Raw genomic sequence first — 24017 nt, 5'->3', positions numbered from 1 at the left:
AAAATTTTTGTTGATGTACATATTAATACTACAACCTTCCAATCACAAGTTACTTCCCACTGTGCTTTAACTAAGTAAGTTTAGTTTCACTCTTATGTGCTAGGTGTATTTGAAGAAAAAAAAAAACACATTTCTTGAATTTTCTGCCCTTAGTTGAACATTAATGTTGAGTCTTCTTGTTCTGGACTTTTTCCTCTCAGTGAATTCCAATTTGTCTGTACTGCTTATCAAAGTTGACTAGAACATACATCCATTCCCTTTCTACTGCCTTAATGACATCTCATGTTCCTTGTTCAGTTTCTTCTTTGTATGTCTGTAGATTAAATTTTTAATGTTACATCATTAACACTGACAGATGATTTTATTTAAAATACATACCCTCAACTCCTCCTTCCCATCTATCCTCCTGTCCTCCAGGAGATAAACATTTTAACTTGGCATGAAGTTAACTAGCTTAATGTTTGACACATAAAGTGCATAAAAAGTCATCTTCTATTGTGGTAGCCTTCCGCAGTAGTTTAATGAAATTCAAACTCAAGATGTTTTTGAAATCTTAAATCTCTCTAGGGATTTTTTATAACATCTTTGAACTGGATAACAGTACAATAAGTGAAATATGCTGCACTGGATTAAAAGCTTATTTCTCTGGTGTGTCAGGCTGGCAGAGAACATGAAGCCTCCTATTAGGCCCAGGAAATTTCTGGTTGTCAATGTAGAAACCCTGTATCCATTAGGTTCCTAACACTCACTGCTCAGCAAAAACTTTAGCCAGGAAGCTATCTGTCACACTGACAGCAAGGCCAAAAAAAAATAAGTGAAGAGTCCATAATAAGCACAAGAGATAAGGGATTTCATGAAGTAATAATCTGAGCCCAAGAAATCAGAGCCCAAGACCAAGGGAAAACCATATTTGAAACTAAAACTAGGGAAAAAACCACATACAGAACCAGAACCAAGCCAAAGATGGCCAATGATCAATGATAAAAAGTAATATTAGTAAGTTAGAATCTTGAAAACCAGGACAAGGATCTATATTCCAGGAAGCTGTGATACCTGAAAATAAAAGTGAGGTCACATACTCAAATAACAAGTACTTTCAGTTAGGATTTTCTTTTAAAATTTTCTGTGAAGCTACAAAACTTTCTGTGATGAATCCTATAAAGTGTTAGGCTAGGCATCCTAGCTATCATAACAAAAGTAAATGGTAAAATGTGTTAGTTATGTACCATACAGTATAATGCTGCAGATTAGATATCCACATAAGAATATGAATGAGTCTTTAAAATATGGCTTGTAATGAATATTAAAAGAATTATATAACATGAAGTTATTTATACATAAACTTTAAATACATAAACAACAATACACTTTTAAATGATCACATAAATATATACATTTTCCACATTAAAATGGTTACTTATGAAAAAGTATAGAAAAAAACAAGAAAATTGAATAATGGCAATAAAGCTTAGCTGAGATAACTGATGAATTGAGGAATATGATGATAACCTTCTTCTTCTGAGACAAATAAAATAAAACCCTAGGCAGTATGTACAATAAAAAAGATGACTAGATAGATAGGGAGTAAGAATAACAGAGCTGTCTAGTAGAACTTTCTGTGAAAACAGAACTGTTCTTTGTCTTCTCTGTCCAATATGGTAACCACTAGCCACATGTGACTATGGAACACTTGAAATGTGACTTGTATGACTGAGTTTTTTATTTAATTAATTTATATTCAAATTTAAATAGCTACACCTGACTAGTGGTTACTGTATTGGAGGGTTCGATTTATATGTTCTAAATGAGCCCAGATATTGGCACACAAAAGATATATAGATGCTGAAGTTATAGAACACTGTTGCTCTAACAATTGGCACTATCAATGGATGAGAAGATAGTCAAAGAACCTAAGAAAACCAAGATCACTAGGAAAGAAGAGTGCTTGTTTTGCTCATCAGTACGTAAACATCTAGAAGCCTGGTCACTAGACATTCCTCCCTATTATGGTTGGCTACCAGGAGTGGGAAGAATCATGCAGAACCAACTGTTGCTTTTCAATGCATGTGGCCTTTGGAACTGCACATGCAATGGATGTTTGTTCTGCAGACTTTAGTGAGCACAGAGACCCAGAATGCCATCTGTATGGCTTTGGATTGGCTTGAGCTGTATACTAGCAAAGATACCTCAGAGAGCTATTTCAGACTTAGTGTTCTGAAGATTTTTTGCTGCCTTGGATATGGGTGACATTAATGAATTCCAGGGGTTCAGAATAGATAGAAAATTATAGATGATCACTACCCTACTGAACAATTCTAACTAGAATGACAACACACCTATTCTTGGTTCCAACCCTTTTTCTTTTCTGATGCTCGCATCTTGTACTCTTATACTTTCCCTTTTTTCTATGTAGAAAATTAAAGTAATATGAGAAAAATGCTTCCAGTGGGGATGAGAGTGACATGGACATAAGAATATGTCATTGGGCTCTTGGGTGCTTTTGTAGAATCATTGAGGTTTTCCTTTCCTATGTTGAATAAAAAAATCTATAGCACTGTGAAAGTAAACAGTGAAACTCATCATAAAGTATTTCTATCTACATATAAGTAGATAGAAAGCAAAGAGATACCAAAATGCAGTTTACTTACTAGTGGAAGATGCCTAGGTCCTCTAACCTTTGGCAGTGACAGATCTGGTTGTGAAAAGGTCCATGCATCCACCAGCCTATCAATTTGAGAGTGACTATTGGGCTCTTCTACAAGCTTATCTGTAAAAGGAGTATGATGAGGGTAAGGTAGGATCTAAAATAGTAGTCTCATCACTTGGTATGGATTGGCTAGCAACTGTGTACTTAGAGAAAGTGAAGAGTGAAGTTGGAAATTGCACTTGTCTTTGTGGAGTGATCAGAGATGTATTCACTTTCCTCTGGGATGTGAGCATATTTACCAAACGTATTTTTTCTTGATGAAAGAAATCCAAGTTGAACCATTATCTGGAAGACCTACCCTGAGAACTGACAATGCCAGTAGAATAATTTGAAATCAAAATACAAAAATAAATATTTGAGCCAACCTAAGACTCATTCCAAATAAAGATACCTATTTTTCCAAGTACACTCCTACTTCTCCAAGGCTATACTGTATGTGCCTTGAGAGGAGAGCATGTGTTTTTCACTTCTGTTTGCTTCAACATATAAAATATATATTTAATAAATATGGAAGAAATTCACATTATGTCCACACTCATAACAATCCCAGCCTTCCAGCAACTGTTTGTACTTGGTTTTCATATAGCCAATAGAATAAAGGAAGTAGAGTGTTTACGCCAAAGATCCACGGATCTTCATTAATGTTGAAGTATGCTATTCTTCACTGCTTAGAATAGAGAGAGGGTACCCTTATTTTAAGTATACATGCTAGGAAGTCTTTGGCTCTATCTCTGAAATTAAGAAGAAAGGCCAAGGTGTTTATAAATGGCAGAAATGAGGCTCCCAGTTAGATGTAATAGCTAGCTCAGCATCTCTTGGACCTACAGTAGGAACAAGATTGATTCTTTGGCTACACTAGCAGTGATAGTTTTACTCATGGGACTTTGCATTGGGTGGTGTATTGTCTTCAACTTACCAGGAACCATTTATAGATGATTCTTGTCACCTTACCTAAAAATAGGTGATCCAGGCTGAGGATATTCCTCAGTGGTAGAGTGTTTGTTTAGCATGTGTAAGGGCTTGTGTTCAATCACACACACACACACAGAGCAGAACTGCAAAAAAGAAAAGAATGAAAGAAAAACAAAGTGAAAAATAAAGCTACTGAAGTCACTGAAAATATTTTTTAAAAACCTTTTATTTGTCATGGTATCCTTGGTCTCTCCCTTCAAAAAATTCAAATGATGTTTTAAAATGGCAGTATTAAATAGTTGAATTCATTTTAGCACTTGAAGATCAAATGGATTCACAGTTCCTCTTTTTTTCCCTTAAATTCATTTATTGGTACATTTTAGATATACAATACGTTTACAGTTATCATTGGGAACTTGTACCTTTTCATGATGTATCTTAGTTCTTATTTTTTCCCCATTCCCTGCCCTCCCTTCACCCCCTCCACCCTTTCCTATTTATAAAGACTTTGTTTCCTTTTTTTGATTTCTCATAATTTTTCCTTTCCCTTCTTTCCTTTCCCCTACCCCTCCCACTTCCCCTACCCCTTTGGACCTTTTCTTCCTATTTTGCATTATCAATTATTCATTTTAATCATTGGTACACTTTAGGTATACAATACAATGACATTCATCATTGGAAATTTGCACCTTTACACAGCTGCTCTTATCTTACACCTTCTTGTCCTTTGTGCAGCATCCTGTTTCCAAAGTGAGAGATAAAATGCACCATGATTTTTTCATGTACACTGTGTGTGTGTGTGTGTGTGTGTGTGTGTGTGTGTTTAGTGCAGAAAGTGATGGTGCTTGAACTGGTATACCTCAGGGTAACAACACAGAGTTCTAGAATCCAGAGGCTGGAAGAGGAATACCTCCTTCCCAGATGGATTTGTGCCTTCCCCCATACCTTTCCACTTTCAATCTTGACATAAGCAAGGACAGCTTTATTTGTGACAATCTTTCTCCAGTAAAAACAAACAAATGTTGATAGCCCTCTGATTCACTGTTATTTTTTATTTATAATTTACATTCCACTTGGTAAGTAACTTGGTGCCACTGGGGATATTTGTGGGATAGAATGTAACACACATTCAAGGATATGTAAATGTTATCAACTACTATGTGATATTGGTAAGTAGTTTTCCCTTTCTGAAACTTGGTTACCTTATTTGATTTTTGTTGTTGTTGTTGTTGTTTTGTTTGGGGTTATTTTTGGTACCGGGGATCGAACTCGGGACCTTGCGCTTGCGAGGCAGGCACCAAAACCACTGAGCTAAATCCCCGGCCCTGGTTACCTTATTTGTAAAGTGGGGAGTTTGGGATTATACTATCTTCCAAGATTTTTCTAGCCCTATGCTTTAATAATTACATTTCTAAAAAGAATTTAATACCATTTGCCTGGGTACACACTTGTAATCCCAGCACTCTACCACTCTGACTGGGGGAATTGGTGACTTAGTGAGACCCTGCCTAAAACTTAAAAAATTAAAAAGGGCTGAGGATGTAGCTCAGTGCAAAGACCCTAGGTTCAATCTCCAGTACCACACAAAAACTAATTTAATAGCCTTTTAAAATACAATTAACAGGATAGATAGTAATAAGAAATTAGAACCATTCAGAGAAAATCAAAAGATAATTCAGCCTAAAGTTATTGAACTCAAACATTAAAATTAACTCAGTGCTTCCACCAGTCTACACTCCCACCAACAATGCAGAAGTGTTCCTTTTTCCCCACATCCCCGCCAGCATTTGTTATTTTCATTTGCATCTCTCAGGTGACAAGTGATGTTGAACATTTTTTCATATGTTTATTTGCTGTTTCTACTTCTTTGAGAAATGTTTGTTCATTTCAGATGCCAATTTTTGAATTGGGTCTTTGAATTTGGGGGGTCTGATTTTTTTAAGTCCTTTATATATTCTAGATTGCAGACCTTTGTCTGAGGAACAGCTGGTAGAGGATCCATTTAACCCAGTTATTGCCCTGCTGGGTACCTTCCCAAAAGAATTAAAAGAATCATACCACGGTGATATATGTGCACCTATATTTATAGAGGCACAGTTAGTAATAGCTAAAGTCTGGAAACAGCCCAATTGCCCATCAACTGGAGACTAGATAAAGAAGATGTGGTTTGTTTTTTTTTACATAAAATGGAGTAGTACTCAGCCATAAAGAATGAGAAACTAGATCTCTGGTGTGAAAAACTAAAAGTGTAAATAAGGATCAAAATGTATAATTGATATTGTGAAATAGGAAGAAAAGGTCTAAAGCAGTAGGGGAACTGGGAGGGGTAGAGTAAAGGAAAGAAGGGAAAAGAAAAAATATGAGAAAAGGAAAAAGATAGAAACAAAGTATTTGTAAATAGGGAAGTATGGGCAGGGGAATGGGGAAAAAATAAGAACCAAGATACAATATGTAAAGGTACAAGATCCCAATGATGAATGTAACTGTATTATATACCTAAAATGTACCAATAAAGTTAATGAAAAAAAAGAATGAGAAACTAGAGACATATAAAGCTAAATGGATGCACATTGAGGCCATACTCTTCAGTGAAATAAATAGGACACACACTTGTAAATACCGAGTAGTTTCTCTGGTGTGAGAAACTGAAAGTGTAAATAAGGATCAAAATGTATAATAGATAATGTGAAATAGGAAGAAAAGGTCCAAAGGGGAAGAGGAAGGGGAACGGGTAGAGGAAAGGAAAGAAGGGAAAGGAATAAAATTGAGAAAAGGAAATTATTTTCCAGGCTAGCCCAGATAGCTCTGTCTAGTCTGATTTTTCCAGTTCAGTTTCAGTCATTAGAAAGGGTAACAGAATCTCCAGTAGTACATAGAGTGCTATGGTTTAGATCTAAATGCCCCCCCCACCCTGAAGCCTCATGAGATCATAGCTGGAACCTTTGGAAGGTGACTAGATTATAAATCAAATTTCTGTTAGAATGTGAGGGCTGATCAGGAGAGGAGAGTCTGTCTGGCTATGACCTGGGAGGGTAAATCTCCCTTCTCAGTTCCTCCCTTGACTCTCTCTGCTCCCTGTTTGCCATGCCATAAGCAGCTCTTCTCCACTATGCTCCTCTGCCATGCCACCATGCCTTGGAGCCAGCCAACTGTGGACTGAAACTCTACAAATTGTCAGCCAAAATAAACATCTCCTTCCTTAAGTTGTGATGGTTGAATATTTTGTCCCAGCAACAAGGAAAGTAATTAAGCCAGAGAGCACATTCTTATCCATAACTCTGCTTAGATAATTTTCTGATACTTACCAGGATTTCAAGATGTACTTAAATAATGTTTTTAAGTACAGAAAACATGATGAAATGAGCAACCAGATGAGAAATACTAATGGTAAGATGGACATAGAAAAGAGATGATCACAGAGAAACTCTAAAGAATTCTATATATCTCAAAAATACAGTCTGAATCTATTTCATCTCTCATTATAAAGATTCTAAAATTCAAAAGAGAAGTGCAAAACATTCATATAGAAGAGGTGACACTGTGAAATGAACAGAATACAACTACCAACTAGCTGACTAGCTGTGTGTCCTTAGACAAGCTCTTTCCCATCTCGGGTCCTAATGTGTCTGTTCTTTCTATGTTGGGGATTGGACCTAGGACCTCAGTTATGTTAGGTATGTACTCTACCACTAAGCTACATCCCCAGCCATGGTCCTAAATTTTGTTATGTACACAATAAGGGAGATGAACTATGTTACATCTAATAGCTTCTCTATTTCTGGATGATCTATACAGTAATTGGTTAAATATTTTTGGTGTGTGCTACTGGGCACTGAAGTCAGGGTCATTTCAGCATATTAGACAAACAGTCCACCACCACGACACTTCCTTTTATTTTGAAACAAGGTCTCACTCAGTTGCCCAAGCTGACCCTGAACTTGCAGTCCACATGCATTCGCCTCCTGAGTGGTGGTTTTTTATTTTTGAAAACTTTTTAAATGACAGATATGAAGGAGCTCTGATTTACATTTCAGGTGATATTGAGATAAGCCTAAAATATATAATTGCAATAATGCTTTCCTTGCTTCCATGCCATTATCCTTTATATATTCCTGATTGTTATACATCTCTCTTGTCAGAGGGAGCAAGTAGGGTTCTACTGCTGGGGACAGGGCTCTATAACTGCCTTCAGTTTTGGCAGCCACTAGTCTAAGGCAAGGGGAGGCCTCCTTGCTATTAGGATCTTGGGTAGAAATGATACTGACAATGTTTGTTCTAGCTAAACAGTTCATCTCTGTCTTTCTTTACTGTTCTTATCTCCACTATATTTGTAACATCATTCTAAAGAGGTTTTCAAGAAGAGCAAGCTCATAAGACCATAAATCAATGAGAAAGTATGTAAAAATGTATTGTCTATGGCAAAGCACTCTACTAATGCTAGAAAACAGAATATTCAATAAGATCTGAATAGGATAGGAAAAACAACTAGGGAACCTCATGGGATCCATTCAGGAGTAGTCAGCCTCTCCATTAGTCCTAACATGAACATTTATACTGTAGGTAGTGCAACTTTTCTGGCACATCTCAGAGTCCCTTTGCTTTTGCAAGAATAATTTTATTTTCAGTACTTCTGAGTCCAAAACAATGAGTGGCAGAGGAGTCCAATTACTGCCAGGTATTTCTTTCTAAATTGTCTTTCTCTTCTTGACTCTAGACTCATACAGACAGTATAATGGCATATTTGGCACAGACACACCAACTTGGAATACTCCTAGTGATGCATGCAAGATGGTGACTCCTTGGAAGAACTATGCTACAGTAGCTTTGCACTTCGTGAGAATGAGTTTATACAAAAACTGTCCTAATCACAGAGTGCTTTTGTCGCCAGGCAGCACTGAGTTACGTTTCTCTATTATTCATTAAGTTTATTGGTACATTTAGGTATACAATATGATAACATTCATCATTGGGAATTTATAGCTTTTGTTCCTTTTACCCCAAAGCCTTGCCAGCACTTCAAGTTCTGGAGTCTTTGATGTTAGCCATTCTACCTGGAATAAAATAGAATCTCAGTGTTGTTTTGATTTGCATTTCTCTAATGATCAAAGATACCTATTGGCCATTTGTACTTCCTCTTTTGAGAAGTGTTCATTCACTTTAGTTATCCACTTTCTGATTGGATCTTTCATATTGATGAATTTAATTTTTTTGAGTTCTTTGTACATTCTAGATATTAGTTCTCTGTTCAAGATTAGCTGGCAAAATTTTTTCCCATTCTGTAAGTTGTCTCTTCATTCTGTTGTTTGTTTCCTTTGCTGTACAGAAGCTTTTTAATTTTATACAATCACTTTGATAATTCTTAGTGTTATTTCTTGTGCAAGTTGGATTTTGTTCAGAATGTCTTTGTCTATGCATGTTTCTTTAAGATTTTTACCTTTTTGTCTTCCAGCAGATTCAGTGTTTCTGTTTTTCTAAGTCTTTGACCCATTTTGATTTTATTTTAATACAGTGTGAGATATGAATCTAGTTTCATTCCTCTGCATGGGAAAAAATCGCTTTTTCCAACATCATATATTAAAGGGACTATCTTTTCTCCAGTGTATTTTTTGGCCTCTTTGTAGGTGATCAAATGGATAACAGTGCCTGGGTTTTTTCTGCATTCTCTATTTGGTTCCGTTGATCAATGTCTGTTTTTGTGCTAGTACCATGCTGTTTCTATCACTGTAGCTTCATAATATTACTAAAAATCTGGGATTGTGATTCCTCATGCTTTACTCTTGTTGCCCAGGGTTGTTTTTGTTATTCTGTCTCTCTTATCATTCTTTATAAAGTTTAGGATTTTTTTGGTAGCTCTATGAAGAATGTTGGTATTTTGATTGTGATTGCATGAAATATATATATCACTTTTGGTAATGTGGCCATTTGGACAATATTGGCTCTGAATATCCAGGAATAGAGGATGTCTTTCCATATTTTTATCTCCTCTTCAATCTGTTTTCATAGTAGTATAGATTTTCTTGCAGAATTCTTTCCTTGGGTACTTCTTAGGTATTAATTTTGAAGCTCTTGTGAATAGGATTGCTTTCCTTATTTTTTTGATGGGTTGCTTATTGGTGTACAGGAATGCTATTGATTTTTGTGTGTTAATTTTGTATTCTGCTACTTTACAGGATTTGTTTATTAATTCTAAGAATCTTTTGGTAGAATTTGGGGGTTATATATGTAAAGAGTTATTGTCATCTGTGAAAGGGGATAGTTTGAAATCTCCCTTTTCTATTTGTAATTCTTTTATTTCTTTCTCTTGCCTGATTGCTGTGGCTAATGTTTCAGGTACTGTATTGAACAGGACCTTTGTCTTGTTCCTGATTTTAGAGGAAATACTTTCAGTTTTCCCCCATTTAATAAGATGTGGCAGTAGTTTTGTCATAAATAGCTCCTATCAGTTTGAAATAAGGTCCTTTCATACCTATTGTCTTCAGGATTTTCATCATGAGTGGATGTTAGATTTTGTCAAAGGCTTTTTCTGCATCTTTTGAGATGATCATATGGGTTTTGACCTTGTTCCTGTTTATGTGGTGTTTTATGTTTATTGGTTTATGTATTTCAACCACCCTTGTTTCCCAGTGAGGAAGCCATCTTGTTCACGATGTATGTTCTTTTTAATTTATTTTATTGTTGATTTCTAGTTTCAGTCCACTATGATCTTGTAGTATGCAGGGGTTCCTTCAATTCTTTTGTATTTATTTAAGTATGCTTTATGGCCTAAGACATGGTCTATTTTGAAAACATTTCACGTGCTGCTAAGAAAAATGTGTGTTCTGTTGTGATTGAATGAAACACACTGTAGATATCTGTTAAATCCATTTGTTGCTGTTTAAATCTGTTATTTTGTTGTTCATTTTTTGTCTAGTTGACCTATTTGTGCAAGTGGGGTACTGAAGTCCCCCCTTTGATTACATTGGTGTCAGTCTTTACATCTGCTAGTTTTTGTTTTATGAAGTTGTGTGTGCCAACATTTGGTGCATATATATTTGCAAATGTTATCTCTTCCTGCTGAATATTTCCCTTTAACAGTATGCAGTGGCCAACTTTGTCTGTTCTGATCAGTTTTGGCTTGAAATTTACTGTGTCTGAAAATAAGATAGCTACTCCTGCTTATTTCTGACTCTGGTTTCATGAACTATCATTTTCCATCCATTCACATTCAGTCTTTGTGCTTCCTTTAGGATGAGGTGCATCACCTATAGGCAATATACGGTTGTGTTTTGTTTTTTTAATACAATCTTCCAGTATATGTCATTTGATTAGAGAATTAAGACCACTGACATTGAGAGTTATTATTGTAAGGTATTTATTGAATTCTGTCATTGCATTATTTTTCTAGGGCTGATTTCTTCATTTTTTCCTTCTGTTTCACTACTATCTCAGTTATATGTATACTTCCCTTTGATCTCATTAGTGCTGATAGCCTGTCTGTCTAGGATTCTTTTATTTTCTGCAATGCTGGTTTAGTGGTAATGTATTTTTTTATGGTTTCTTTGTCATGGAAAGTCTTTACTTCTCTGTCAATTTTGAAGGCTAATTTTTTCATGACACAGAAGCCCAGGTTCACAATTGTTTTCACTTAGAGCTTGATGAACTTTATTTCAAGCCCTTCTGGCCTTTAAGGTTTGTGCTGAGAAATCTACTGTTATTCTGATTGGCTTGCCTTTATAGGTTACATGCTGTTTTGCTCTATCACCTTTTCTCTTTTTGATGAATTTCTGGATTTTTTATTGTGTTGCCTCATGGAGAGGTTCTTTTCTGGCTGTAGCAATTTGGTTTTCTGTCTGCCTCTTGTAACTGAATACTGACTTATTTCCCTAGCTTTGGAAATTTATCTGCTATGATTTTAGTGAGTAAATTTTTTATACCTTTTGAGTATCTAATTTTTCCTTTATTCCTATAATTCTGAGTTTAGGTTATTTTGTGCCATCATCAAGCACATGATTGACTATATCAACTTTGTCTTCAAGTTCTAGCACTCTATCCTCACATTGGTCAAATCTGCTGGCCATGCTTTCCATCAAATTTTTCATATTCTGAATTTCTTTTCATTATTTCTAATTCTTCACCAAAATAGTCATTTATATCTTGAACTGTCTTGTTTAACTCAGTCAGTTTATTATTTGTTTCTTCTTTAAGATCACTGAACATTTTATTAATTAAATCATTTATCTGTGAATTTAAATATCATTTGAGCTCTCTAAACATCTTATAAATTTGCTTATATATCTTTTCCTTGATCTCTTCAAACATTTTGGCCATTTGGTTCTTTTAGTTCTTTGCCTATAATTCTATTTCAGTGCCCATGAGAGCAGCTTTTGGGGAGTTAAGGGGCTTTGGAGGCATCTTGTTGCCTTGCTCTCTTATGTTTTTATTGGTTTTGTGCCACAGGTGGAAGATCAGGTTTCACTCAGTTTAGGTAAAAGAACTCTGTCACTGCTATGGAGATATCTTTAGTTAGGTTCTGTTTCTGTTATGTGTCTTTGGGTTTGATTATATTTTGGTGTTTATACCCTTCACCAACTTACTCAATGTAGTATTTCAGGGTCTTCTTAGTGGCCAACTTTCTTCTGGGGGCTAGAAGGAGAAAGAAGTGAAATAAAAATACAACTAAAGAATGAAGTAAGTAGAATTACATAAAAGTAACAGAACAAAACAAAAGAAAGAAAAGAGAAGAGAATAAAACAAAGAGCAAATGAAAAAGAACCCCCCCCCCACACACACAAAGACAGAGAAAAAGAGCAATGAATCCAAAAGTTCTTCCACTTTGAGGAGTTTTGTAGGAGGGAGGAAGTTTCTTTGTAGAACCTATGGAATTGGGATCCACCAGATATGGGCAGGGATAGTGAATCTCAACTAGGGCCTATTGTGTTTCCACAACCACTTTTTGCTGTGTGAATGCTAAGTCTTTCCCCCACTTTTCTCACTGTGTAGGATCAGTCAGTGGTGTGTTGTCTGCCTCAAGCCTGTATTCAATACAGTGGCTCTTAGTGTTTGTGCCTTCTTGGGTGCCCTGAGCCACTGCTATCCTGACAATCTTTGTGGCCAGTGGGCTCGTGAGGTGCAGCACTTGTTCCAAAGCCACCTCTATTTGTACACCCTGGGATGTGGCAAACTTCCAAGCTAAGGTGTATCCCTGATCACATTGGCAGATGGAGAAAAGAAACAGATCACTCAGTTCTGTCCTGGAAGTAGGCAGCAAGGGAGGAAAAACAGTCTTTTGGACTTAAGCCTAGCACTTTCAAACCCAGCCCCAACAGAAAATCACATGCCACCACCTTGGCTTCTCACCACAGAGGGTCAAACCACTGTGTCCACCATAACTTGTGCTCGCCACTGCTTAAACTTCTCAGGGATTCTGTTACTAGCTCTCCTCCTCTCTGAAACTATCTCTTGTGGCCATCTCAGACCTAATCACTGTAGTAAGGTGACCCCAGAAACTCTGAAGTGTGATTGTTCTGTAACTTGTGATTCTCAGAGTAGCTCAGTCTTAAACAATTATCCCCTTCTTAAAATGGCTCCTGATTATATCACTCCCTAATATGGTGGGTGCTGAAACAGATTTCCTCTCCCATTCTAGCCTGCCATGTGGAAGAATTCACTTTTAGAGTAAAATCCCACAATGTATTTTCAATTCACAATATCCATGGCTTTTCTTCAAGGTAGTGCTGCTTGTCCATCATTTATTACTCACACTGCTGGCCCTCAGTGGGCTTATGTTTGCAGAGACAGGTCTCCCTCACTGGGAGCCCGGGTTAACGTTGCAGACTGCCCTGTTTATTTCTCTGTGTTGTCTTCTGTTTCTCCAATTTATCTGTGATTTCTAGCTTTCCGGTCTGCTCTTTCTTTTTCTTTCTTTCTTTCATTTTTTTTTTTTTGTACCAGGGATTGAACTCAGGTCCTTGCACTTGCACAGCAGGCGGCAAAACCACTGAGCTAAATCCCCGGCCCCTGTCTGCTCTTTCTTGATTCTCAGAGCTCTTCTACTCTCTCTTCACTAAGTTATTGTTTTCCAAGTTTTTCAATTATAGATGCCAGAGAGGCTATGATTTGCTGCCAGCTTTTACTCTGCCATCTTCTCCAAAGTACAGTTTCAGCTGAACGTGTATTGATTTCATAACATTGTAAAGTAAAAAAATGACAAGTTGAATCATTGCAAGTCAGGAAATGTCTGTATCAGGATAAATGAGTATACAATTGAAATTCTCATTACTATCCACTTGGCTATCATCAGTATGTGCTTTTAAATACAGTGATGAGTACTTGACTGTGGAGAATGTTTAGAGAATGGGACTTAAATGAGTAAGGATTTATAGATGTTGTAGTAGTATATGGTAGATAACTGTATCTCTGGTGGCCTTATTTCCTATCATTTGGCATATACCTACCACTTAAATAGGTGGGAAAATGAGGAACTATAGATATGTATACCACACCTAAAAAGTAACAGAGTATGCTTTCAGAAAATCTAGATCATCTTTTCACTCACATTTTAAAATCCTGCTATAGTCTTGGAGGAATACTTATCAAAATCCTGGTAAAGGTTCTAAAGTTGAGAAACCATGACATTTTCACTTCTTTCAACCTTAAGAAGTCAAATTTTTTTTTGTTTTTTTGAGGCAGGGTCTCCCTTTGTAGTTCAGGCTGTCCCTAAGCTCACTATGTAGCCCAGGCTGGCCTTGAACTGTCACTGATCCTGCTGCCTCAGCCTCCCGAGTGCCGGGATTACAGGCATGTGCCACCATGCCCGGCTAACAAGTCAAATTTTAAGGGACAGATAGAGAAAATCTGTGTGATGAATATGCTGTGCATATGTATGAACTGGCTTATTTTTGAAGAGCTCCTGATCTTGTGAAGTAGAAATGAGGCAAATAGAAACAAAGTTAATCCCCACACCCAAACACCCCTTATTTCAAGTTAGACTGGACTTTATTTTGCATTTTTCTTATTGGGCAACTATAGTTAGGTTAAATTTGTTACCATCTGGAGAAAGATGTAAGTTTCCCTGCTTCTTCAGATTTCAGTTTTGAATAGTATAGTGGCATAGAAGGGACAGAAGGACCTAGGATGTATGAATTAAGTGTGAGTTTCTGAATTGATTTATATGATAGGTATAAACTACAAAATGAAAACAATAGTTACACTGAAGCCAGTCTGGAAACAGGTAAATCCCAATGAGCCTTTTAAGATTCCTATAGCTGAAATAATCTGTGCAATATAAATAAAATAAATTTAATGCCTGGTATTATATATTTAAATTGTGCAGGTTGGACATCATTTGGATTTGGAATGAAACAATAAGAGATTAGATTCATGGATGACCAACAAGATAAAGCTATTGCTGCCTCAGCCAATGGAGAAAACACTCTGATTAATGATATCAAAGAAAATGGTAAGGGAATTTAGTTATAGTAAATAATATATCTCTCAGTGGTTCTTTGTTATTACTATGAATTTTAGTATCAACAAAGTTAGGATAGATTGAGTCTAGGATGCCTTTCAGATTGATGCTAATCCTAAACTTTATTCCACCAAATCTTCAGTTGGGCTACAAGGTTTCTGAGAGCCATGAAATCTAATCCTATTGACCTCCCAGATCATCTCTGACAGATGAAGTTCCTCCAAATTCTTAGTGAATTAGAAATATGCTCTCATGTGAAGCTTAGAATTTCTAGATTCAATAGGAGCTTCAAGAACATTCCATCAATGGGCTTGTATCTCATAGTTCAATGAGGTACCATGAATGTCCCATCCGAGCATTTCTCCCCATAAAGCCTTGATTTACCAATTTGTTAAGCTTTCCTCATCCTGAGGAGGGCTCTATCTTTCTCTAAGAAAGAAGTTGGGCCTAAAAATTACTTTTACTTACTAATAATATTCAGGTTAAAATTAGGGTTGTGGTTTAATGGTTTGGTTGTGCCTTGTAAAGCTAGAGAAACACAGGCTTAGCTTATATACAAGATCAAACAACAGAAAATGGTCAAGGGAGAATTAATGAGTGTAGTCCAAGATCCTTAACTTTATTTCTGTCATTTTTTTCCCTTTTCTCTAGACTCAGAGGACCAAGATGTGGCAATGAAGTCATTTGCAGCTCTAGAAGCAGCTGCACCAATCCAGCCTATACCAGTAGTACAAAAAGAGACCCTGATGTTTCCCAGGGGTCTCCTGCCTCTGCCTTCTAAGAAGCCCTGCATGCAGAACCCTCCATCGCCTTTGGGCCTGGTTGAAGTACCTGAGCATGCTGCCAACAGTGATTCTGTGAATGCCATTTCCCTCACATCTGGTGTTGCAAAAGGCCTGAACACATGGTCACTACCCAGTGAGTGTGAGAAAGCTCCATTTGCCATAATGGAGCCTGCAGGCATGTCAGCTCTGAATGGAGACTGCCTTATGCAGCCAAGCCGGACTTGCTTGGGCTGCTTCATGGAATCCAAGGAGGCAGTAGATCCTGAGCCAGGGATCAGTCTAAAAGTCAGTGATCTAAATAGAGATTATGAAACATGTGCAGTCTCTGATATAGGGATTCAGTGCATCAGTGCTGGAGAAAACATGAAATATGGGGAACAGCTGCTGTCAGATCAGCTCCTGGGCTTCCCACTGCATAAATCAAGGGTAGGAGATAGGCAGGAAGCTGAGAAACCTGACGTTGACTTGGAAGATCCAGCTCAGAAAAGTTATTATGAGGCATTACTGTTAGATAAGTGCAATACAGAAGAAACTTTGCTTGCAAATTCAAATCAGGATTGGGGTTACTTTGAGACTTTCATTAGTGAAAGTAAAATTGAACTGCTTGACCTCTGTTCCAAGAATGAGCTATCTGTCAATCTGTTCTCTGAAGAAGATGTGGATAACTACATGTTTGATGATGATGAGTCAACACTGGGCAGTGATGTCTGCTCCCTGAAAATTCGATATGAGTCCTTTCAGGACAATGTTCGAGACAAAACCACCCTTCTAATGCAGGAAGATGCTCAATTCAACTTTTTTCCCAGTGTATTTTCCACCTGCCCCAAGAGGGAGTCTAAGAGTGGGGCCATGAAGCAGAGCAGTGATCTTTCCCTATTCAAGGTCCCTGATATGAATGTCATCTGGGGGGAGGAAGATAAAAACTTGGACAAGAAGAAAGGCAAAGAGGAAGAACATGAAGACAAAAGTGTAGAGACAAAAGATGGAAAGGATAATGGGGAAAAAACTGCCTTAAATAAATTATGCAGTGAGATTGAGGTAGGGCAATTTAAGAACCCAAAGCAAGGCCATCTTGCTAATTCCTTAGAGACCTCTGAAAACTACAGTGATGACAGTTCCTTCATTGAAGTCTCATATGATGCCATGGGAGAGATCAAGGATTGTAGCCGCTACATGGCTCGGGACACTAATTCAAGCAGCTCCTCCTCCCAGCAGAACTATGGGCTGAGAGCCAAGAGAAAAGTCAGATACAGTGAAGATTATCTATATGATGTTGACTCACTAGAGGGTGAAAAAGTGAATGAGAGGAAGGAATGGCTTCCAGGTGGTTCCAAAGAGGAAGATGATGATGAATGGTGCCCCAAAAAGAGAAGAAAAGTAACCCGTAAGGAACCCCCTGTTATCATCAAATATATCATCATCAATCGCTTTAAAGGTGAGAAGAACATGCTGGTGAAGTTGGGTAAGGTGGATGCTAGTGAGACAACAGTGAATTTGAGTGAGAATCAGCTCAACAAATATGCCAAGCTGGCACCTTTAAAGGGTGTCTGGCAGAAGAAGAAAAAGCAGAGAAACAGCCACACAGAATCCATCAAGACAACCTTATGCCAAAAGCAAAGCTTTGAACCGGGTAGCTTTGAGGTGTCATTTCTGCCACCTGCTCGTAAACGAAAATCTAAACTTGGCAACAGGCACAGGATTCAAAGAATTGCATCCATGGAAACTTCAGTAAGTAGTAAGCAGATTTCATTCAGCAATGATCAAAGACAAGCTAGTGATCGCAAAGAAGATGGAGGCCTAAAAGGTACAATGAAGCCAGCACCTCTAGCTAGCCCCAGCTGTGCAAATGGATCACACTTAAATGACATCACAAGCTTGGACTCAGTGAAAGTCAAAGCCCAAGATACAGAGTTTAAGGGGCCAGAGAGGAAAGTGCTCAACAAAATCAAATTTAAAAGTGAAGCTAGGTTAAAATCCAAGAAAATTAAAACTGGGCAAGAAAGCAAGTCAGTAGTTCAAATGAGCCCTTTCTTGGAAAGCCAGTCCTCCAAGGCTAATTTTAAAAGTGAAGTTATTTCAGAGACCTCAAACAGTTCTCATCTGCCTGAATTTCATGAGGCAAAAGTTACTAAGAATTCCACCTTCTTACCAACCACCTGTTCTTCTGAAATGTCTCTATCATCTGATAATGTTGCTACTAACATACCTGTTATCCCTGGAGGATATCTTCAGACATTGTTAGATGCTTCTGACATGTCAAACAATACCAGTATCTCATACTTTACCCATAATTCTCCAGAGCAAAATGAAGACAGCCTCACTCAGAGAGAAAAATCATTTGTTCCTCTCCAACCAGGTCAAGACTGTGTGCTGTCCTCATCCTCAGACTCTGAGCTACAGAAGTCATCTCATAACTTCAAGATGGAATCCAGCAACTATGAAAATGTGTGGCCCAACAAGGTTACTTCTGGCCCTCAGGAATTCATGGCTGAAGTGTCACAGGAGATAGTCCCAAATCAATCCAGTGAATTTGAAGCCTCCCACATAGGCTCCATGGAGAATAACCTCACAGCTGTAACATACAGTCCAGTCTGCCTCAATAATGAGGGCAGTAGTTGCAACAAGGCTCTATATGCCTCTGCACAGGACAGCCAGCTTCCATGTGATGACTCTTATCAATTATGTCACTTTAATAATGGAGAGATCTGCTTTCCTTTCCAGCAGGGCCCAGTCAGTATGAATGATAGTCGGCTCTTTAGCTTTGATTCAATGGCTCCACTCTCTGTCAGCTCAAGCAATTATTGCCCCTTAAACTTGAAGTCTTCTGAAAAGGATGGTGATGATGATATCACTGATGACTTCCTAGCCCACTGCAGCCCCAAGTTGGTAATCCAGCAGAGCATTGATGAGATAGCACCACTAAAGGAGTCCACTGACCTTCTGGATATCTCCAACTTCACTCCTGATAAATTCCGACACTCTTCCCCCTCAGAGATGTCCCCACCTGACACTCCCAGTCTTTCCCCTCAGATTACCAGATGTGAAAGTACAAAGGCAGTAGGAACACTGAAAGGATTCCAAGAGAGAGTACCAGGATTATTGGGCAGCATGGAGAAAATCAAGTGGGACTGTAGTACCCTTTCACAGCAGGTCCAAGTTGATGATGGATTTACTTTAAATAAACATCAATTTCAGTTCCATATGTTCAATGATGAGGAATCTGTCAGCCTGCTCCAAAAAAACCCTTGCCTATCAACATTTAATGATTCAACTGGTCTAATCAGTACGAACAACAAAGTGTCAAAATCAAGAAAAAGAAGTTCACCCAGCAAGAGTGGGGCTATGAATCAAAGCTCTTCTCAAAAAAACACCAGGAAAAAGTCCCTGAAAGTCAACAACAAAGGAATTGAAAAGCCACCTGGCAAAACCTCCCGCCAGATCCCTAAGTCAACAAAGAAAGGGAAATATATGGCTTCCATCTCTGGAGAGAAAATGCAAATTGGATTTGGCTGTGGGGAAGGCCAAACTAACAGCATATCCTCCACTGGAAAGACATTGGTCGAATGCATGCAACATGGTGGCCCAGTCACTTCTATGAAATTGCCAAGTCACAAGGGACTTTCTGGAGATTGGGCTTTGGGAAAAGACAGCAGCTCAGGCTGGAGTGATATGAGCATGGGCACTAACACCAACAACCTCCTGGATGATGATCAACGGGAATTTCAGGAGCCTTCCTACATCTTGTCCAACATTGCCTCTGGTATGGCAGATGTGCAGAGATTCATGATGGCTTCCATAGAGCCCCTTTGGGAACCCGTTGGGCACCATGGAGACCCCAACATAGTCTACTCCTCAGAGTCCAACAGTCTAAAATTAAAAACCCTCAAAATATTGGCTGGAACACCACAGGAGTCTAAGAAAAAGGTCAACAGTGGGTTCCCAGGAGCCACTAAGAATCACAGGTCAATCAAGGGTGTGAGCAAAAGCAATGGGAAAGCAACAATAGGTGATCTTGGTGGCACAGACATGCCAGGTTATAATGAGGACAATTGCTCTGCCTTCTTTGATAAAAAGTATAGTAACGTGAGCACTTTAGGCAATAATGGACCAACACACAAAAAATTATATCGTCACAAATCCAGCTCCAAGGTCCTAAGAGATGAGAAATGTAAGGGAAAGTGCATGGAGAGAGAACAGGTCCACAAGGATGAGTCTGGGACAGCTTCTTTCGAAAAACTGAGGTAATACTACACCAAAATGGCTGAGATGATGCACCCTTATCTTTCCTACTACCTGCTGAGCCTACAATTCCTCATTTTTTCCTTCTCAAAAGCAAAAGTTTGCATGAAAGAAAGTGTACTTCTTTTTCAAATTAAAAAGAAACAAAGTGCATAAAAATCCCTGTATTTTTAAGCCACTCAAAAGGTTGTGAAATTTTTTCCTGACTTGGCCAGGGATAAGCTATAACAATGCTACTTTTTTCTTCTACTAGTCAGCATAAATTTCTACTTATTAAGAAAGTAGAACTAAAATGTGCTCTTGAGTGATTTTGGGAAGGGAAGGGCTTTGAAGTAAGACAGATTTTGAACAACAGAATTAAAAAGTCATATAGACAAAAAGTCAAGATCATTTATAAACAAAAAGAGCATTAGCTGGAAAACTAAACGTCCACACGTGGCAATTAGGAGTGCTTTCTACTGCCTCCTGCTATCTGTATCTGTTTTCTGCATCATACAGCATCTAGTATGATCTTTAAAAAATTAGATTGTATGAGCCCTTTGAGGGACATACACTTAAACTAACTAAGATGGCATAAATTGTTTGATTTTTCTGCAGGGATTCTGACTATAATCTCCTAAAAGCAGAAACAACATTTTGGGTTTTACCTGTGTTTGAAGAAAAGACTTGCATTTTCCAGAAAGACATTTGATGTTTGTGTTTATTTTGTTTCAAAATATGCCTTGTGGTATGTATGTTAACATGTAAGTGCTTAAAGAAAAGAATTTTAAATTGTGGGAATAAGTCTTTGAAAGTAAACTTTAATCTGATGTTATATGTAAAAGACTTAAAAAGTCATACGGTTGCACAAGTAGTTTATCACTATGTATCCACAAGGACAAAATGGAAAACGTTGTGCCAAACTACAAACAAGTGACTGTATTGTATATATTTTTACTTCTATATCAATATTTGGTTGTGAGTATTTGGGGAAGCTTGCCCCTCTTAATTTGCTAGAAACATTCCAGTGATTCTTGCTATTAAACACCCCCACTTATGTGGATAGCACTTGTAGATCACAGTGAAAAAATATGTTGTGTTACATGATTTACCAAAACTCAAAGGATACTGTTTGAAATGTGCCAAATTTCATTACCTTGTCTTATGGATTCACCCCACAGTTTAAAGCTCATTAATGAATTTTAAATACATATATTAAGTATATATATATACATTTTTTAAAAGTTTTAAACACTACCATCCTGTGGAAACATGAACAGTTAAACAGGGCACAGTAAAGATTTGTTTGTTCCATTGTCTAAGGGTTAAAATGTTGAAAATGTCTGAAGGTCATAAAACTAAGTCCATCATAGACCTGAGTATATGCATTAAAGAGCCTTTTACAAGGAGACAAAACAGCTGCTTTGAAAGTTTGTTTTCTAAAAGCAAGATCTGTAGCTGAAAATTATTTAATGTGAAAAGTTATATTGCTGATACTTTATATTTCAGTTTTTTATATTTTGTAATAGTCTGGGATAAATAATAAAATAGCTATAAATTTGACACTAATGATAAATGAAGTACATAGATTGCTTCTATTTAAGAATTTTCCTAAATGTTTTATTCCACTTTTGTAAAAACTGCACTCATACTATGGTTTTAGTGTTCTTTAAGTGTTTAATTTTGCAATGCCAATGTCATTTAAAGAAAATGTTAAGGCATCTCAGTTAAACCAAATTTTTTTCTATGAGTTAAATACATATAATATCACATAAGCTGAACAATTTGTAGTAACAACTGATTAATTTATTAATCTGAGGATGAATAGTATTTGATATTACACACTAAATTTAAATCTGAATTTTTAATATAAAATTTTAGTCATTTTTAATTCAGCTCCCACCTTTTTAAAAAAATTTCACAACTTCAAACATCCTTTACTACTAGCCTTTTCTTCCCCTTTATTCACCACTCGACTTCTAACATTTGATGTCTTTTCCTTGCACAGTTGAAGGCCTATGCATCTGATGACTGATGCTTTATGGCACAAATGAGATAATGGGTGTGGAAGCACTTTGTAGATCATAAAGTGCTATACAGATATAGGGGATTAATATTATTAATGTTGTTGGTGGTTGTTGTTGTTACTATTCTTACTAATATTGTTACTAACCTATTAACTTGTGAATATACAGACTGGGGTGGGAGGGTGGAGAATAAGTGGGTAGGGGAAAGGGGCTTAATAAAAAAGGGAAGATGTTTCAAAAGGAAAATTTTAAACAAAATATGAAACTACCTAGTCATTTCCACCTAAATATATTCACAGAGAAGCAACATTTTTGAAAGTAGTCAGAGAGAAATGGGAGGAAACCTGTCACATATATAAATAGACACACTTCCCAGCCCATGATTCCTTTCACCAGCCAGCTTTCCTACTTACATCTAGATAGTAAAATGAACAAGCCTATATTCTTGATTGTGTGTTTTCTCAGCATCAATCTCTTGTGTCTGTGGGGACAAGTGGGTAAGGATCTGTTTGTAAGGCTAGTTCAGATCCATTCTTATGCTCTGTGTGCAATGAGCCCTGGAAAATTACCTAGTGAAAAGGCACCAGATGAAACATGTCTCCCACTCTACAGCTGCCATCCAAAAGGGAAAATAATCAAATTGAAACACTTTCTTCTATTTCTCTACTCTTGTAGCTAGCTATTTGTACTAAATATTGTGGATAGTTACTAGGAACTTGTCTTTGTTTTGTTTTTGTTCTGTTTTGCAGCTGAATTTTGGCTTGAAATCACCATCTAAGCTTATATTGTGATCTCCAAGATTCCAGGCCTCAAAGTCACATACAGGGATAGAGTGCTTTCTATGTAATCAAAAGGTGGCAATTAAAGACGAAATAAGGAAAATATTCCATGAGTACAATATGTTTTATAAAAATAAATATGGGAAAAGTTGTCCCAGGTTTTTAAAAGTATCATTTCAGCTTTGGAGAATAGGGTGACAACAGAGTAGAATAGCGTGAAACCTTTAGAAACAATTTCCTTGTCAGAACTTGCTATCAAGAGTCCTTTGGAGTAGATATTCTTTTCAGTTGCTCCTATGGAGCCCATTAAGGGCCAATTCTAGGACATGGATCATCCCTTTTCCAAAGATTTGCCATAAAAATATATATATATATATATATATATATATATATATATTTTTTTTTTTTTTTTTTGGTACCAGGGATCGAACTTGGGACCTTGCACCTGCAAGGCAGGCGCCAGAACCACTGGGCTAAATCCCCAACCCAAGATTTGCCATTTTAAAGCATCTTTTTTATTGGCCTATAGTATGTTATATGTTTTAACACATAAATAAATGATTTATAACTGCTGGTTTGTACTGAAATATAACCATAAACTAAGTTTGAAGAGTGAGCAGTAGGCCAAGGCACAGATATTTATTCTCTTAATTGCACTCAATATCTCTCTCAGTACTCTATATTCTGAGTTGTCTAGGATTTAACATTCTGCTGGTCCTGATTCTGCTCTCACAATTCTTTTATTCCTCTCACAATATAGTAGGCCTAATTTATTGGAGATCCCTAATTCAACCAGCTGCCTTAGTGGAGTGAGGACCAATGTATAAAAGTAGTGTCTTGCCCTGTCACTGATATCTCAAGTCAGAAATATTAAATTTTCCTTAGTCTGAAACTTGTAATAACACTCTTCTAACCTCTCCTCTCTGAGAAGCTGCTTCCTATTAACACCTCCCCCAAAGAGTCTCATTTAATCTTTACTTTCCTGGAAATGGTATCCTCCCTTATTCTTCTTAGTTAGTATCAGTATTTGTTCTTAGAATTTTTCTTCTTTCATGGTCCTACATTCTACCTCCCCAAACTGTCAGTCTAAGAACTTTCTTCCGGAAGTTTAAAGGGAAACCTTTCCATTCTTAATTACTTTTC

The 24017-nt window shown here is 37.3% G+C and overlaps 1 protein-coding gene across 4 annotated transcripts in view; it reads left to right on the top strand.

Annotated features, from left to right (window-relative positions):
* The window catches only part of Nexmif (neurite extension and migration factor), a 158674-nt gene extending 135451 nt beyond the window's left edge, over nt 1-23223 (top strand). For 3 of the 4 annotated variants that reach the window (XM_021246500.2, XM_087196592.1, XM_013066564.3), the window contains exons 4-5: nt 14931-15056; nt 15717-23223. In XM_021246500.2, coding sequence (XP_021102159.1) covers nt 14978-15056; nt 15717-20095 — 4458 coding nt within the window. In that variant the 5' untranslated portion in view covers nt 14931-14977 and the 3' untranslated portion in view covers nt 20096-23223. The remainder of the gene's footprint in view (nt 1-14930; nt 15057-15716) is intronic. The other variant, XM_004867497.4, reaches the window with a different exon arrangement.
* Nucleotides 23224-24017: the final 794 nt, after the last annotated feature.

This window comes from Heterocephalus glaber, unplaced genomic scaffold (genome assembly GCF_053883595.1).
Source record: "Heterocephalus glaber isolate CG9 unplaced genomic scaffold, H.glaber_assembly_v1.0 deba00001613, whole genome shotgun sequence".
NCBI classification, from domain to species: domain Eukaryota; kingdom Metazoa; phylum Chordata; class Mammalia; order Rodentia; family Bathyergidae; genus Heterocephalus; species Heterocephalus glaber.
Note: the sequence above shows the minus strand (reverse complement) of the source record. Positions and strands in the feature narration are given on the sequence as shown.